Source organism: Rhinopithecus bieti, unplaced genomic scaffold, assembly GCF_001698545.2.
Source record: "Rhinopithecus bieti isolate Rb0 unplaced genomic scaffold, ASM169854v2 scaffold_10584, whole genome shotgun sequence".
NCBI lineage: Eukaryota > Metazoa > Chordata > Mammalia > Primates > Cercopithecidae > Rhinopithecus > Rhinopithecus bieti.
In genome coordinates, this window is record NW_016806721.1 from 215,180 (window position 1) to 233,183 (window position 18,004).

The 18,004-nt window shown below is 33.9% G+C and overlaps 1 protein-coding gene across 1 annotated transcript in view; it reads left to right on the plus strand.

Moving 5' to 3' along the window:
- Positions 1–18,004, plus strand: part of SGCZ (sarcoglycan zeta) — a 319,472-nt gene that overhangs the window by 165,736 nt on the left and 135,732 nt on the right. The window contains exon 3 of the mRNA XM_017877508.1: positions 13,504–13,591. Within this exon, the coding sequence (XP_017732997.1) occupies positions 13,504–13,591 (88 nt within the window). The remainder of the gene's footprint in view (positions 1–13,503; positions 13,592–18,004) is intronic.

Sequence of the window (18,004 nt, forward strand, 5' to 3'; positions counted from 1 at the left end):
TTATTTGTATCAATATTTGCTAATGTTTATTAGATGTGGAAATTTCTAGTTGTTTCTACAGTTTTAATATAAATAGCTTGTTCTGTAAAGCAAGAATAAGCTATTTATTATATTTATATTACATATATAAATAAGGCATCACTCAATTACATGTGTGATTTTATTTTAGAACACAGAGTCTGCAAATTTACTAGAGTTCTCATTAGATACCTTTTTACATAACCAATGAACTATATCTCTATACATAGACAGATATATAGATACAGATATAATATTCTTTCTCATTTGAAAAAAAATTACTTGAAGAAGAAGTGACTTTCTGTTAAGTCAAAAAAAAAAAAAGAAAAGAATCGATCAGCTTTGAGGCATGAAGATTACTTGTTTCATATACATATCAACTAGTCTTTGTAGGAAGTGTAATTGAAATCTCTTTTTTCTGAATGAAACTAGTACAAATAGTACAAGTAAGCCCTATGCTTTTATCTTATAGTAATATATTACAGTTGCTTATGATTCCATGTAAGATCTGGTAATTCATAAACAAAAATTAAATTCGCAAACACTTCTTCTTGACTGATACACACACACACACCTTACACACACTTATTTTTTAGAAGCATATGATAATACATGTTTCTAAGTACTGTCTTGTTCTCTAATTTCAAGTTACCTACTATTTTATTCTTAATGACAGCATAGTTTATTCTATATTTACTTCCTAACGCTTACCACCATACTCTAGCCTTCTTTTATTTATTTTTCATGAATAATGAGTTCATTGGTTATGCAAAAAGATGCCTAATGAGAACGTTGCATCTAGTAAATTCTCAGGCTGTATGTTCTGAAATAAAATCCCACAGGCAACCTAGCTATGCCTTAAGTTACAAAAGGATGTATTTTCATTGAATTTCTATATTTGCAAAAGATAATGAAAAGCCAGTATGGTGAAGTAAATTCGAAAAACAGGGAGTTGAAAAAATAGTAGAAAATGAAAGCTGAAATCAGAATTTCCCTTAGAGACAACTGGCAATAGCTGAAACCTGAAGCTCTGGGGACTAACGGCTGGATCAACAGGAAAAGGAACATCAGGCCATTGGAGTTACAAGTACTGTATCCTTGAGCCTCTTGAAAATTTTGTCCTGCCCCCTGGACTTTATATTATCTCCAGGTTTGTGCTCATCTGTAGTGCTTAGCAGGTGCAATACAAACTTTCTCTAGACGAATGCTTCCTTAACCCTTAATCCTGGTTCCTTAGACTTCTCCCATTTTTTAATTATGATCTCAACAATCAAAAAGACAATCAGAAAATGGGCTACCTCGAGTGAAACTTAACAGAAACAATTATTCACAAGTTTAGATTTTTCAATTCAGTGATTGAAATTTTCAGATATAGAATATTAAAATTACATATACATTATATATATCAATGCTTCAGAAATGAACAGTGGAATAAAAATAGCAAAACCCAATGACAGTAAAAACAATGTATCTGACAAATCTGATTTGGAAAAAATGCATGACAAAAATTTATTCATAAATCAATATTTTAATGAATAACTTAAGAGCTGACTAACATAGCTAAGAACTGCTAGCACAAGATAATGAAACCATAAGCCAGCATGCATCATAGAGAGACAGGGAGATGGGAGAAATGAGAGAGCATTAAAGAGACATGAAAGGCAGAATGAAGGAAGATATATGTAACACATATCTAATGTGAATTCCATATGGGGAAACTGTAAAGAATGAAGAAGAGGCCCTATTGAAGAACTAACAGATGAGAAGTTTCCCAAATTTAATAAAAGACATGAATCAGGCTGGACACAATGGCTCATGACCGTAATCCCGACACTTTGGGAGGCTGAGGCAGGTGGATGACCTGAGGTCAGGAGTTCAAGACCAGCTTGGTCAACATTGCATAACCCCGTCTTTACTAAAAGTACAAAAATTAGTTGGGAATGGTGGTGACTGCCTGTAATTCCAGCCACTCGGGAGGGTGAGGCCGGATAATCATTTGAACCCGGGAGACAGAGTTTGCAATGAACCAAAATCACACCATTGCACTCCAGCCTGGTAACAGACTGAGAGACTCTGTCTCAAAAAAGAAAAAAAAAAAAAAAAAAGACATGAATCATTAGATTCTGTAATTACAAAGAATTCCAGGGCATGTTTTACAAAGTTAAATTTATACCTACATTTAACATAATGAATTTTTTTTCCTTTTATGAATTCTTATATAAAATGAATGCAAGTCTAATACTATGCGTTATTTATTTTAAAATTATTAAAACAATGTTTTATATAATACTAGAATTGTTTTGAAAATGTTATGGGTTTAGTTGCTATATCTTTGGTTTCCAAAATTCACTGGAGATTCAATTTCAAGATCAGAAGTCGGCGAACTATGGCTTGTAGCTGACTGTCTCTTATTAAAATATAATATTTTGGTATAATATAGACGTGCCCATTCAGTTCTTGTTTGTGGCTCCTTTTGACCTACAACAGCAGAGTTTAATGGTTTTGACAGAAACTTCATAGCCTACAAAGCATAATATATTTACTGTCTGATTTACTGTCTCTTGAAAATAAAAGTTGGCCGATACCTGCTCTAAATGAAGCCATTTTGATTAATTATTCCTGAGGAAAAAACATGATGTTAGATATCACTGCCTTTGAGTATGTTTTTTGTTTTGTTTGTTTGTTTGTTTGTTTTAGTTTTCTTTTCTTTTTTTCTTTTCTTTTTTGTTTTGTTTGTTTGTTTGTTTGTTTTAGTTTTCTTTTTTTTTTTTTTTTTTTTTTTTTTTTTTTGAGATAGAGTCTCGCTCTGTCGCCGAGGCCGGAGTGCAGTGGCACTCTCTCTGCTCACTGCAAACTCCGCCTCCTGGGTTCAAGCAGTTCTCTTGCCTTGGCCTCCCGAGTTGCTGGGATTAAAGGCGTGTGCCATGCATCTGACTAATTCTGTGCTTTAAGTAGAGAGGGGATTTTGCCATGTTGGCCAGGCTGGTCTTGAACTCCTGACCTCAGGTGATCCCTCCACCTCAGCCTCCCAAAATGCTGGGATTACAGACTTAAGCCACCATGCCAAGGCTGAGTATGTCATTTAACATATACATCTCTAGCTTAATAATTATCTGGCAGTATATCAGAGTTATAAGAAAAGTCAACATGATTAAAGGGTGGGGAGCTGACTTAAGACAGGGAAGATGACTTCAGGGAACTACAAGGCAGGAGCCTTGGGTGCAAAGGAGCACTAGGACATGTAAGTCCCTATAGAGGAGAGCAAGGGCTGTTCTATCAGATCAGGCCAACTTTAATAACAAAATCTGGCATCTCAAGGGTTAACTCAAATACAAAAATTATTTATCTCTCCCTCCACAATCCGGTGGTATTTGTAGGACTGGTGGCTCTGAACCTTGCAGATATATGGAGTCCCATATTCTTTCCATTGTGTGATTCCATATTGCTCTAGGCCTCAGATGGAGAGGCTAGCACACTGCAGGTTTTTATAGTCCAAGCTTATAAATGTCCTGTATTACTTCTGCCCACATTCCACTGATTATAACATGGTAGTATGATTATGACTGCATATAATAAAGATTGGAAAATGTAGTTTAACTGCAGTATGGCTTTTTAAAAAAGTTGACACATTTTTGTGAGCAGTCTTTTCCATGGAAATTGGGATGTAGAGGGCAAACATTCTAATTTATAGATTTGTAAGTTTGACATAGGCTGGAAAATAGTTCAAAATTATTTCTTTGCAACAATTGCAATTTTCTCCTTGATCTGTGATTTGGGGCCACACTCCAGATCTAAAAGATTCTGGCTGGGAGCTTTTTGGAAGTCCATCTCTAGTCCTGCACCTCAGCTGGGCTGTTAGAGTCATTCTACTCAAGGAGTGATCTGCAGACCAGCTTTGTTGGCATGACCTGAAAGCTCGTTTGAAACATAGAATCTTAGGTTTCAATGCAGGTCTTCATTTAGAAAGATCTTCAGATGATTTGTATGCACATTATTGATTTGTAAGCATCGGGTTGCAGTAATCTTCTTAGTCATGCCATGTGCTATTTGGTCTGACATATTCTGAATGTTTGCCCACCATACATGATATACTTACTCTTTTGATATAACTAGACATATTTATGTTGCTTCTGGCTCAAAATCTTGCCATCAGTAGAGTTTCCTGTAAGGAGGCTAAGGGACTTCGCTTATCTTACATGAATGTAGAAAAATACCAGAAGTTTGAAATTACTCCAGTCATTGAAAAAGTAATCTCAGGAATATTCCCCCCACCCCTCATTTATTTAATTGAGGAAGAAAAGGATAAGAATTTCTAGAGATCTTCAAACTAATGACTATAGAAGTTGAAAGAGAGATTATCTCTAATATTTTTCCTGCGGTATTGCCTTATCAGGTATAGCTAAGGTATAACCACAATTAACAAAATGCTTCAAAGCATACAAAATCATACATAGTGTCTCATACAAGTACAGTAATTGTTACTTGCAAGGTCATCTCCTTGTTGCTTAGCATTCATACATGTGTTTACCATGTTCCTTTAGTAAATAATATGGGTGCTGTATTAGTCTGGGTTCTCGAGAGAAACAGACCAATAAATAGATTTATTATAAAGAATTGACTCAAGCGGTTAGGGAGAATGAGAAACCCCAGGATCTGTAGTTAGCCAGTTGGAGACCCAGGAAAGCCTATGATATCGTGCTCAACCAGACATGAAGACCTGAAAATCAAAGTGTAAGTTCCAGTCCTGATCTGAATACAAAAGCAGCAGAAGACTCATGTCCCAGCTTGAAGACAGTGAGGCAGAGAGAGTGAATTCTCTCTTATTGTACCTTTTTGTTCTATTTAGGTCCAGCTACCCTGGGGAGGAAAAAAAATCTGCCTGAATGGGACTACTGATTCCAGTGTTCATCTCATTGAGAAATATTCTCACAGACATACTCAAAATAATGTTTCACCAAATATTTGGACACCCATGTCCAGTCTAATTGACACAAAACTAACCATCACAGGTAGTATAAACATGTTGTGCTTACTTGAGTTTATAACCAATTGTTTATATTTTGTAATTCCATTATTATTTGTAATTATAGGAACATATTTGTCATAATTATTATATCTCTGGTTTTTCTCATCTGTTTCTACAGAAATTAAGTTACAGCATAAATCCACATACAGTCAAGTAAATATGTGGCCCTAATGTTTTCAGATATTTGAAACCCTTCATAATCCTAGCAGATTTTAGGAGAAAAAAAAAGAGATTTTTTTTTCAGCAAGTACAAATGTTTATTTAATTATGGTACATGAAAATGTATCTGTGGAAAATAATCTTAAAGGCACTTTTTTCTCTTAAGCTTTCTTTATCCTCCTTCAAGTTAGAGTTTTATTGGAAAACATGTCCAACTTCTTTGAGAAAGGTGAATTTCTTATTTAAATATGATGTCATTTTAAAATTTTAGAATATAGAGGCTTCTTGTTCTTTTTACAGTACCAATTCCCACCAAGATAAAAGAAAACCAGTTTAATAGAGTCTTAGTTCCCTGCTTACTTTCTAGTTTTCATTATTCACGATACTCATATAACATGAACTATGTATCATATACAAATACACATCTGGGATACTCTCTGCATACACACATTATCATCGTTAGCATCATCATCGCCGTCATCACGATAGGTCGTTACTAAATTAAGATCATGGTAGCTAATAGTTTCAAAAGTTTCACAAGCCTTTTACATAACTCATGACTTGTTTTTTTTCCAATCCATAAGAGTGCAATACTACAGAAATGAACTAGCATTTTATTAAAAGAGAAGTGGGAAAAAATCTTTGTACAGTGTTTGTTTTGAAAAATCTACCAACCCACCACTGGGTAGTTCCATTCTAGAAAACTTAATTATTTCCTTGATCCGTATAAATAAGTGATTTAAAATAATTAATTCCGTTAAAATTTGATTTCTTTGGGCATACAAATTGGCTAAACCATTCATCCATTGATAGAAAATCACTGCTTTGCCTTAGTCGTTGGCTTTAAATCTGCAGATTGTCTACTCTTCTATATAAAGTAGATTTTCACATGTGCTCTACATTTCTTTCTGCTAACCAAAATAAGACACAGTGTCTACATTCTACTTAGTCACCACACAGTCTCGTTGACCTCATGAGTTGGGGTACAGCTCACCCATGCTCCCATAGTGAACATACTGGCTGGACAAGCAGTAGCACTCAGAGTGGATAGGGTTGGAAACCTGGGGCTGGTGTGAGGGCAAGGTTACCCTCAAGAACAACTGAAGAGGCAGCTGGAATGGTAAAGTGGCAACCCAACCTAGAAGTGCTAAGAGCAGGATATCTCACAGTTGCTGAAAATGTTAGTTGAGAGGAAAAGAAGAAGCATTTTTGGGAATTTCGTGCCATCTGACTAAAGCAACAGCAGTGTCTGATTTATCTGGATCTTTGTGACATTAGGTAGAGATAGTACTATTCCCTTTTAGGATAATGATTCTAGAAGCATTTATTTCCTAAGCCCACCCATGGATGAAGGTTGCGTTGGAGCATTTTGACTGATAGAGGAAGTGACAGAATATCTCAGATTCCCTGTAAATGGAATTTCATGTGCAAAACTGCTCCCTGCAGCATCATTCTGTCTACATACTCATCAATCTCATCAGTATTATCAGTTGGGGGAAAGAGGGCGCCAGCAAGGAGACTACTCTTATTACCGTATAGCTTTAAAGAGGTGGACAGAAGCCAGAGTGGCAATGAAAAGTCACACAGGATTCTCAGAAGAGATTCCTAGCAGTGACTTCCATGAGTAGATAATTTATAACCGAGAGTAAACCAAAGTTGGAAATTCTCAATAAAAGTATTAGAGTAGAAATGCGTAAAGTTGATTGATAAATAGACAATATCTCTCTCCTGCGTTACTTCACATTCAAGTTAAAATGTGAATGCAGAATTTGAGGACATCAGGTTAACAGCTCTAGATATGTTTATTTTCATAATATCACTTCTTCCTTTAAAATAAAAATTTCAATAACTAGATAATTTGCATTCTGAAGGAAATGAATTTCAAGTATTAAAATAATTTTTACTTTTTATTTCAAAGAATAAAATAAACACTTGTTTTGTAGCTTCAATGGGTCAAATATTAAGGAAAGGAATGACATAGCTGCCTTGGGCACAGGGATGATGAATAACCATTAAATAATAATTTGATATGACTTGTTTCACTGAGATGAATTTTTACCAACCTTGCTCTGGGGAAGAAGAAGAAGAAGAATGAGGAAGAGGAAGAAGGAAGAGAAGGAGGAGGAAGGAGGAAGAGAAGGAGGAGAAAGAAGGAAGAGGAGGAGGAGGAAGAAGGAAGAAGGGGAGTAATAGCTTCCTAAATTTTGTGTGATCTGAACACAAATCCATATGAACCCATGTAACCTGGATATTGTAATGTGCTCACTTCAGCTCACTCACTCAACATACATTTATTGAACATAAATTGTGTGTTGAGTGTGACACAAACTATACTTTCAAAAGTCTGTATGAAAAAAAGGAATTGACAGCGTACTATGTTTTCAGGACAGTTCAGCTAAGTAGAGGTTACAAATCACATGAATGATTAAAACAAAATAAGACAAAAAGCCTACAAAGAGTACTATGATAGACATCAACACTGACTGAGCAACTGAAGAGTGGGAGGTGAATTTTAACTCTGGAGGAGCAGGAAGTCTTCACAGAGGGCAGAACTTTGACCTGGACTAGGAAAATGTCTACAGTTTTTCCTGATAAAGAGACATGAATAAGAATTTCTGGCCTGGGAAACTGAAGATGAAAATAAATAGAAGTGGTATGTAGTTGACAAAAATGGGAAATTTGGCTTACGCTTAAATGATGGAAGTGAGGTGAAGTAGACATAGAAAAGTAGAACTGGGTCACATTGTGAAGAGCCTTACATGTTGTGAACATGAATTCGTTTCAAGCTGAGAGTGAGGAATCAATCAATGTTTTGTTTTGTTTTCATTCTAGTATGCCAATAGGTTTTAAAAGTATTTTGAAATAACACTGGATATGAAAAATCAAGTGGTTATTGCGATGTGGGTTTTGAATCTATTATAGAAGTAGGCATGGAAAAACAGGAAAAGAGGTATTCAAGAAATATTTCTGAAGCAGCTGATTGAATATTTAGGAAGATTAGAGGATCTGAGGATAATGTAGATTTGTTGGCAAATTCTGTATTTCCATGCTTGAGAAGAAAATTTATCTTCTAAACTATATAAACTTAGGTAACAACATACCAAATTCACATCATCTACGCTGAACAAAATAGGTCACTAATGATATTCTTTCAGAATACCAAGTAGGGCGATTTGCATAGGCGATACTTTCTAAAATGTGTAGGCAGATGACGGTTAATAACAAATCGTCCTTGTTTAGAATCTGAGGGAACAAAATGAAACAAAACGAACAAGTTCGTGCTACCAACACCTGGATGATAGCAGCAAAGTAGAGGTCACATCTTACACTTCAAGCTTTACGTGTTTATGTGTGTGAGTAGAAGATGTTTCTTTTAGTGACCAAAATGCTTAAAGACATTTTAAAGTCTATTTTGTTCAATTCAATTTCTTACTTTTTGTATTGGTTTGACAGTTCAGAAAACCTAGAATTAGATGAGCCCCAAGAAACACCGTACTTCCTCGTGGTTGACAGGGCATATTTGAAACAGAATTTCGGAGTTCCAACATGGATTGATAGCTTTTTTAGCTCTGTCATTTGAAGCTAGTGACTTCATCTTTCTGTACTGCAGTGTATTTATTTGTGAAACAAGAGCGATGGGATCCAGTATTATTAGTAGTAAAATACTGCAGTTAAAATGAGGAATAAATACTAAAAGCAGACGTTGCTGTCAACAGAGGGTAGACTCTGATCTGTGCATTTTGCATGTGTTGTCTCATTTAATCCTTGTAACAAGCCCGTAAATTATGTACTATGAGCGCTGTTTTACAGATGAAGAAACTGTGACACAGAAATGTGGGGTGACTTGCCAAGTCAGCATTTGGCAGCTCCGGGGCTTGAGCTCAAACAGTCAGGGTCCCCTGTCTGTCTTACAATCATGTTATCTTGACTCGTCGTGGATGGTTTTATTGTAACATTCATAAGTAGATGATCTCATATATGTAAAGTAGTTAGAGCAGTGTCTGGCATTAAGGGCCAGTAAATGTTGGTTGCTGTTTGTACAACTGCTATTTCACTACGACTTAATGTAATAGTTAAACTGGAGAGAATGAGTATCTGAAGCTAAATCCTTAACTAAAACACCCATATCTTCTCAATAATATTACTAATGCTTTTTTAGGGAAATCTCTATCACAGCAGCCTGTTACTGTTAATATTCTCCGTTTTTGTGTTTGTTAATTATCTGGTTTATTGTCTGTCTGGCTACCAGATTATGAACTTCAGAAAAGAAAGAAGTCTGTCTCCTTTCTTTCTCTTTTGTACCCAGTGGTTAGCAGAGAGCTGAATATATTATAGGCACTCAGTAAATATTTGTTATAAAGTGAAGGCAATAGAAATAAAAGAAAAAAATCATTTTCCATTGGTCACATGCATAGCCTATCACAAAAAAATATTAAAATGAGAAGAACATTTTCATTATTTTCTCTAACCATTAGAAAATTACAGCCATGCCCTTGGCATGAAGAATATGTTGTGTAACAGAATTGTAAGCAGAACCTCTCAAGCACACTTAACAGTCTCATTGCCTTTCTCACTGGATCACCTACCTGCTTTGTCTAAAGAGTGACATAAGAAGGCGGATATGTCCTCTAGAGCTAGAGCCAAGTCCAGGTCAGCTCCAGAAAACCATGAGATACCTTATTTCTGTTATGGGGGATTTATTGGCTTGGAGGAAAAATAATTACATTCGAAGATGAAGATTTTCTTTTTCCAAAAAAAGGTATTTATGCTAGTATATCATGCTATATATTATACATATTATTTTATATAGATGCTATATATTATATATGCTATATACTACATATTTATGTATTTGTATATAGCGTAACATGCTATATACAAATATTATATTTTTATACTAGTATATCATGCTATATATTAACTACGTTCTTACTTTTACAAAACTTAAATGTCTGATTCCTACTCCATGAAAAAATATCACCAAAAGAGATTTCTCTCCTTTATGTTCTCAGCAAGAATAAATTGTTAGAGAGTACTACTATGTCTATTTAAAAATCTTAAACCACATATTAGCTTTCACAATTTTGGAACACAGGAGTATAATATAAAGGATATAAACCAGACAGTGGAATGGAGTAAAATATTAGTATCAGTTATTTTCTCATTTTCTCATATAGAGACCTTTGGAGAAACAAACACAAGAAAGAAGACGTAAAACTTAAGGATTAATCAATTCTTTATTTAGGGAAAGCATTTAAGTGCCTTTCTTTATTTTTGTTAAGAGGTGATATGTTGGTGCTGATTCTCACCTAAACATGTATTTGAGATCAGATTTGTGAATTGCTTAGGATTGTATCTCCCTTAAATGACTGAAAGATTTTTCATCATTATGTGTATTTTTATTGCATGTTTGTTTTAATTAGTACTGAGTGGATAGTGTGCAAAAAGTCATGTGTTAAATCTCAAATGCATGAGCAATGGGTCTAATCCACAAAGATAGCATGGTACTGATATAAAATACAGAAATGATTATGTGATTTGTGGATGGAAGTGATGATCTTACAGGCATCAAATTTCATTTATCAAACATGAATACTTGATTTTGGTTCAGCTCACTTGATCACATGAAAATAAATAAGTATAGCATAATAATATATTGATGTTCATTGGAACACAGCATAGAGAATAACTCACTACCTCTGAGAGGTGTATGTTTATGGTTCTACTAAGTAAAAAGATTATGGGTGCTATCACAGTGAAATTTTAATCTAGATATAAAAATTTAATTCTGACAAAAAGAATGAGAATTATATGACAGGAAGGGAAGAGTGCTAGAGACAGAGCTTCAGTAAGATCTCTGTGGTTAGAGTAAAAGGAGATTGCTGTGTTGCAAACAAAGATGTCGAAGGATTAAACTTTTAAACGTTCAATTCTTTTTTTTTTTTTTTTTTTTTTTTTTTTTTTTTGAGAAAGACTTTCACTCTGTCACCCAGTCTGGAGTGAAGTGGGTGCAGTATGGACTCACTGCATCCTCTGCCTCTCAGCTTCAAGCAGTTCTCCTGCTCAGCCTGCCGAGTAGCTGGCACTACAGGCGCCCACCACCATGCCCAGCTAATTTTTTGTATTTTTAGTAGAGATGGAGTTTTGCTATGTTGGCCAGGCTGGTCTCAAACTCCTGGCCTCAGGTGATCCTCCCGCCTCAGCCTCCCAAAGTGCTGAGATTGCAGGTGTGAGCCACCATGCCCAGCCTAAACTTTCAATTCTACCAAGTCTATCTCTCTTTTAAATCAAGTAAACTATCCATTGCCTTCTCAACCTATTTTTTCTATCTTAATATGTTTAATAAAGCAATAATCCTTATAATATACTTACATAGTCTATAAATTGTATATACAAATGCTTATGCTGTTTTACTCTACTGTTCACAGAAACTTATGTTTAATATGTCTAGTAACTCAAAAACATATAGTGTCATATATTTTAAACTCTAAACCAAGCTCATATATGCTATATCATACAAATATTGAGAGAAAGTGAACATAATTTCGACCTCTAGTTTTTTCACAATTTTTTGAACTGCAAGATGTTTTATAGACTTCTCCTGTTTCTTGCATTCAAATATTCAATTGTATTTAATTCAAAGCTCCTTTTTAACATACTTAGGTTGAATTTTGCCAAGATTGAATAGAATTTTGTGTGTGTGTGTGTGTGTGTGTGTGTGTGTGTGTGTGTGTGTATTCACGTATGAACCATCATCTTTATGTCATTATCAAGAGACAGCAGTATTCTTCTTGGGTATAAGATAGCTGTTTGCAAACCATCTTTAGTCCATGAACTCTTCTTTAAACAGGATTTGGATGTATCACTTGATTAGGATGATGTAATTAATTTTAAATATTTTAGATTTTTTAGGAGATAAATGTCTGCAGCATAGTTACACCTATGGAAAAGAAAACTAGACTTTTTTCTTTTAAAACTGCAGAAATAAAACATATGTATATAAAATATACATATGTATATAAAATATATACATATCTCCAAATCACAAATTCCAAATCCTAATATTGAGAGTTTTAATATAACTTACATATGAAAGTACTTGATAATTGACATTGACATAGACATGACATACTGCCTAGATGGTGAGGATGATACTGGAGGAGACTTTCGCAGTATTTCAACATCCACAATGCAAGCACCAAGGGAGCAAGTATTTTTCTATATTTTGATCACCGCAATGTCCCCACCTCTAGAACAATATATTGTACATAGTATGCAATGAATATTTATTGAATAAATTAATACAGATTTGTAAACGATCACCCTACTTAGGTTTTAGATCAGTAAAATGAGAATGTAGGGATTTGGATGTTACTTGTCTGAGGGAGGTATGACAAAAGCCTAGTATGTGAGCTGTTAAGGCAGTGTTGTTGTCCTTCAATAAACTATTTTTACTGTTAAATGCTAAATTACTGAAAAAAGTCAACATATAACAGAGGTATATGTCCTAAAGCAGAATTTACAAAAATCTTATATTCTATATACTTCCTTGCAAAATCCTTCTATGGTTTACAGAGCATTTCCATGAAATTGAATAATATGGTACTGTAATATCAATTTTACTCTGAAGATTTTTTAGCTACTGAGTAGATAAAAATTCTTTCCTTCAGCAGCATGCTGAGTAATAGTCACATAACTGCATAGACATGGCTGTCGTGGTTCCTTCTCCTGGATCTTTCCTTTTGTGACAAAATCAAGTTAAAAAAAAAAATCCCAAATAGACACATACAATTAAATTGCTTTGTGATAAGTGCTTTAAACAAACTAAATGGAGAGTGGGAGTTTGAGGATTAAAAGACTCTGTAGTTACACTGATTAGATGAGCCAATTTTGAGAAGGTGGCATTTAAGCTGAGATCTGAAAGTTGCAACTTAAACTTAAAAAGGGACTTTTGCCTTTGGGATGGCATCTGGAATATCTGCAGAGGCAGGCATAGAGGACACTGGGAGAGAAAGAGGAAAAGGGTTACTACACCTTGATGTACAACAATCAGTAGACTTGGAAATGCTTGCATCTGATAGTACCACTTACGAAAATGAAATATGCTGTCAAGTAATTATTATGAGACTCTCAGTTTTTTGCAGTGTCCACCAATGATTGGGATATTAAATTAACTGTCTAATATAAAGCAAACAAATTAAATTTTTGAGAATATGTAAACAAATGCAGTATAATTTCATGTAAATTTGACTATATTTCTATTTTCTATTTGATTTATTTATTTTATACATGTTTCCCAGGATAGTCCACTGGTCTTACAGTCTGACAGGAATGTAACAGTGAATGCAAGAAATCACATGGGGCAGTTAACTGGACAGCTGACCATAGGTGAGTGTTTTGGGTAAAGAAAGATTGCTCCTACTGTGCTTGGTGTTTTTGTTGTTGTTGTTTTTGTTTTTTGTTTTGTTGTTGTTGTTGTTTTGAGACGGAGTCTCACTCTGTCACCAGGCTGGAGTGCACTTTGGGAGGCCAAGGCGGGCCGATCACGAGGTCAAGCGATTGAGACCATCCTGGCCTACTGTGCTTGTTTTAATTGAGAAAAGTAAAAATATGTTATTTCTCTCATATATAACTCAGCATCCCATTACAGCCCAGTTTTCTTGTACATGATTTGACGTGTTATAAGCTGCTCATGTTTCCTCTATTTAGTAGTTATTACTCTTGTCAATATATTATTATGAGATTGAATTATATTTATTTTGCTGATCATTACTCTTGAATTATGAAATGCACCATTTTTCTAAGACATATTTTCATAGCATATGTTAAATTATAATAAATAAACTTAAGGAAACGTGAGATGATATAACATTTTTAGGTCTATGTCCCTTTTCTAGGGGAAATATTTTCTAATAAATTGTATCTGCTTATATAAATTAGAAATTACATGAGTTGAGTATAATAAATATTAACATTTATCAGTTACTTCTATATTTGATGTTGAAATTATGTGTATTTTAAGATTTATGGGCTTTATGTGTTATTAACAAATTAATGGTGAAATATTAATTTTTTCTCATCTCAAATAAATATTTTAACTTAGAGATTTATATCAAAATACAAGATGTGATTACTTGACTCAGTTTTTATAAGAAGGCAAATAAGTAATTTGTAATGTAAAGTTTTGATATGCATGTAGATTCTGAATTATTTTTATAACACTGTATTGGTTCTGTGGATAAATTGCTTAACGTAAACATTACATATCTCTTTATACATACATACACATATATATAAAGAGATAGAGAATGAGAAAGAGAAAGAGGGAAGTAAATTACAGCTTTGAGGACTGAGGTATTGTTATTTTAATGAGAAACTAATCATCTTTAAATGCAAATGTATGTTTCCAGTAGTTCTAATTAAATTATGCAAAAATATTACATTTGAAATATGAGCTTTAAAAACATGAATCTGGATTCTGTGTACTTAATTTGTAGGTATATGTTTTTCAATATTTGTTTCGATGAAACCAAAAGGGAAACATTTTAGCATATACAAATTTTCAAAAAATATAATTTTATTTGTAAAAATTGTTTCGCTTTACATCATAAAAGTTTGTCATTACATATCTATTAATTGCTACAACTGGATAATGTTTTGTGATAATTAGAAATATAGCAGTTATAGAGGGGTGCTATTAGCAAATGGATTCAAGATTAAATAAAAGAAATATGTGTATGGATATAGAACTAATTCAGAAGCAAAAACCGTCCACTTAAATATTCGTACTAATTCACTCCTGTTATGTTGGAACTACAGAAACTATAGGCCTATGGAAACAGGCCTAACCTTGGTAGATTTTCCATATCCTAATTTTCTTAAAGTTGAGAACTCTTCAGCCAGATGGAACTTCCTTTTGCAATCAGTCTTTGATATAAAAAGTTCTCAGTAGAAATGTCAAAATGTAAATTAAGAGTCGGGCGCGGTGCCTCATGCCTGTAATCCCAGCACTTTGGGAGGCCGAGGCGGGTGGATCACGAGGTCAAGAGATCGAGATCATCCCATCCAACATGGTGAAACCCCACCTCTACTAAAAATACAAAAATTAGACAGGCATGGTGGTGTGTGCCTGTAGTCCCAGCTACTTGGGAGGCTGTGGCAGGAGAATCACTTGAACCCAGAGGTGGAGGCTGCAGTGAGCTGAGATCCAGCCACTGCACTCCAGCCTCGGCAACAGAGTGAGACTCTGACTCAAAAAAAAAAAAAAAAAAAAAGTAAATTAACTGCACAATGGTTATATACCCATGCCCACTGTCAGACACAATAGCTACATAATTCCTGCCTATAGAGCAAAGCAATCATTTGATTATATGAAGTACAAATACTGTTTGCATTTCACTGCATGCTTTCCTGCAGGAAATAAAGAATATAGTGTGCTAAGATTTTCAGTTACCCTTCCAAACTGATTGTAATGTTATATTGATATTTGCCAAATCAGAGAAAAATAACAAGAGGAGGAGGGAGAAAGAAAAAAATGTTAACCTGAGTTTTAAATGCAGCAAATTATTAAGTTAATAACACAGCAGCTTATTGTGCAGAAAAATACATTTATTCCAGTGAGGATTTAACTTAAAACTATTTAATATCCTGGTCCTTTGAGTGTATTTTGATGATTTATGTATTTTACTGGTTTGCATATTTTAATGAACATAGAACAGAAGAAGACTAGGGCTGTGTGAAAGGAGATGATGTATCCATTTTTGAAACAAAGGCACAGGGAGCTACTTAGTAGTTGGTTGGGTGCCAGCAAACTAGTTAATCTTTTGGACCCTCAGTTTTCTCATCTCTAAAATGGGGATAATGACACATTTTGAATGCGGTTATAAGCATTATGGTGATGTCAGTGTCTACAAATGGTAGGCAATTGTATATTGAATCTATTACTGTGATGATGGTGAGTGTAATTATTGGTATCACTTACATTACAAATACAGTGATATTATGGGAGAAATCTCATGATGGTTTTCTATTCTGTGTATCTGTGTGATATTAGATAAGGTTGAATTATGATACTGTTGAGAGGTATGTTACAAAACACAACACAGAAAGTGTATCCCGTGTTCAGAAACTCTTCAATCATGGAAGAATAAATTTACCTTTATGTAGAGTTTGAAGACATACTTGAATGAGGCAATGTAGGAAATTAAAATTTATTTCTAAAGACTCTAATTTTAGTTGTGTATACATAAAGTAGCTGTTCTAACCCTCCTTGTCTATTTCTTTTCTTATTCTTTCAGTTTTTATGTGTATAGCCTTGATTATAGTAGAGTCATGATACTATTTTGCAATATTATAAAACTACCACACAAACTGAATAGTTATGGAAAAGAATTTCAGTTACTCTTCATTTTCTAAGTAAAACAATTCTGTTGTCTACCAATCGAATGCATCGATTTCTGTTAGAAAGGTATACTCAATTCTAAAATATAACAATTTGAATATTTTCCAGATTTTATTCTCATTGTACCATTTTCCTCAAAAATGTATCTAAGTAGTTTCACCAAAGCAAGTATCAATTTCTCTTGTACCCTACCTTTTTCTTTCTCTATAAGCCTAGCTTCCTACTAATTCCACTTGCAAGGATATATGTAGTTCAGCGATTAGACCAACCCATGTGGTAACTCTAATCCTGACTCACTGATAGAATTTTAAATCAAATTATTTCTAATACAACAAATGCAAAAGTGAAATATTTTATACATACACTGGCTCAAGCATAATAAAAACTAAATCTAAATATTTTAAAACTTTAGGAAGACAAATCAATTTGACAAACAATTTTGTGAATTGATAAAGTTTCAGGCTTTATGAATTTGACCAGATAATATCCAGTTTCTCCCATTAAGTCTAGGATTCTAATTTTCATGACCTTCATAACATTGGAGGAGATTGGCGAACTCAAGATTTCTTCCTCCAAATTTCTCTTCTTAGAATAAAGCTGAAAGAGAGGAATGAGATTGTTGTTGAGAAGTGGTTAAAGAAAGTACAACATCCCAAGAGGTCAGACTCCTTGAAGAAAAGCAAGAACTTTCTTAAACAAGTCTCAGAATCATTCTCCAGGTCAACATTTTCTATTATTTAATCTATAATTACTATGTTCTTTAGCAGAATATTATTTTTCTTTTATAGGTGAAAAAAGTGTGTGACTTTAGGTGTGTTATATATTCATATATGTTGATAACATGATGATATTTTCCATGACTTCCTATCAAAAAGGTGGGTAAAAGATGTAAATTATGCACCATCTTTGTGAAGTTTATTTTATTATCTCAGGAAACAACTACAGTATGTGATATATAGAATAAAAATCTTTATGGTAGTATAAATAAAATATGAAGTTTTGATATAGACTTTGTTTACAACATTAATAATAATTCTGTAGTAATTTGGTTCACTGAAAACGTAATACTCTTTCCCACAATATCATGAGGATAATTATATATTATTTATCAATAACATTACATTGATATTTAACAGACTATATTTAAACCACTTTTATAAGTAGTTAACAAAGTATAGGTTGATTTCAGTAAAATAATTTATCCTTTAAAAATCTTAGCCAACCTGGCTGTTTTTAAGCTATAGATTGCTTTTTCTTATGTTACAGAAAATATCTTTTATTTTTGATAAAGCAATGGCTAAAACCTAATATAATATTTTCCTTTCTCATGTGCGTTATGCCATCATTCTATAGCTGAAGGATAAAAATGAAAGGAGGATAAATTCAGAAACTGGAAAAAG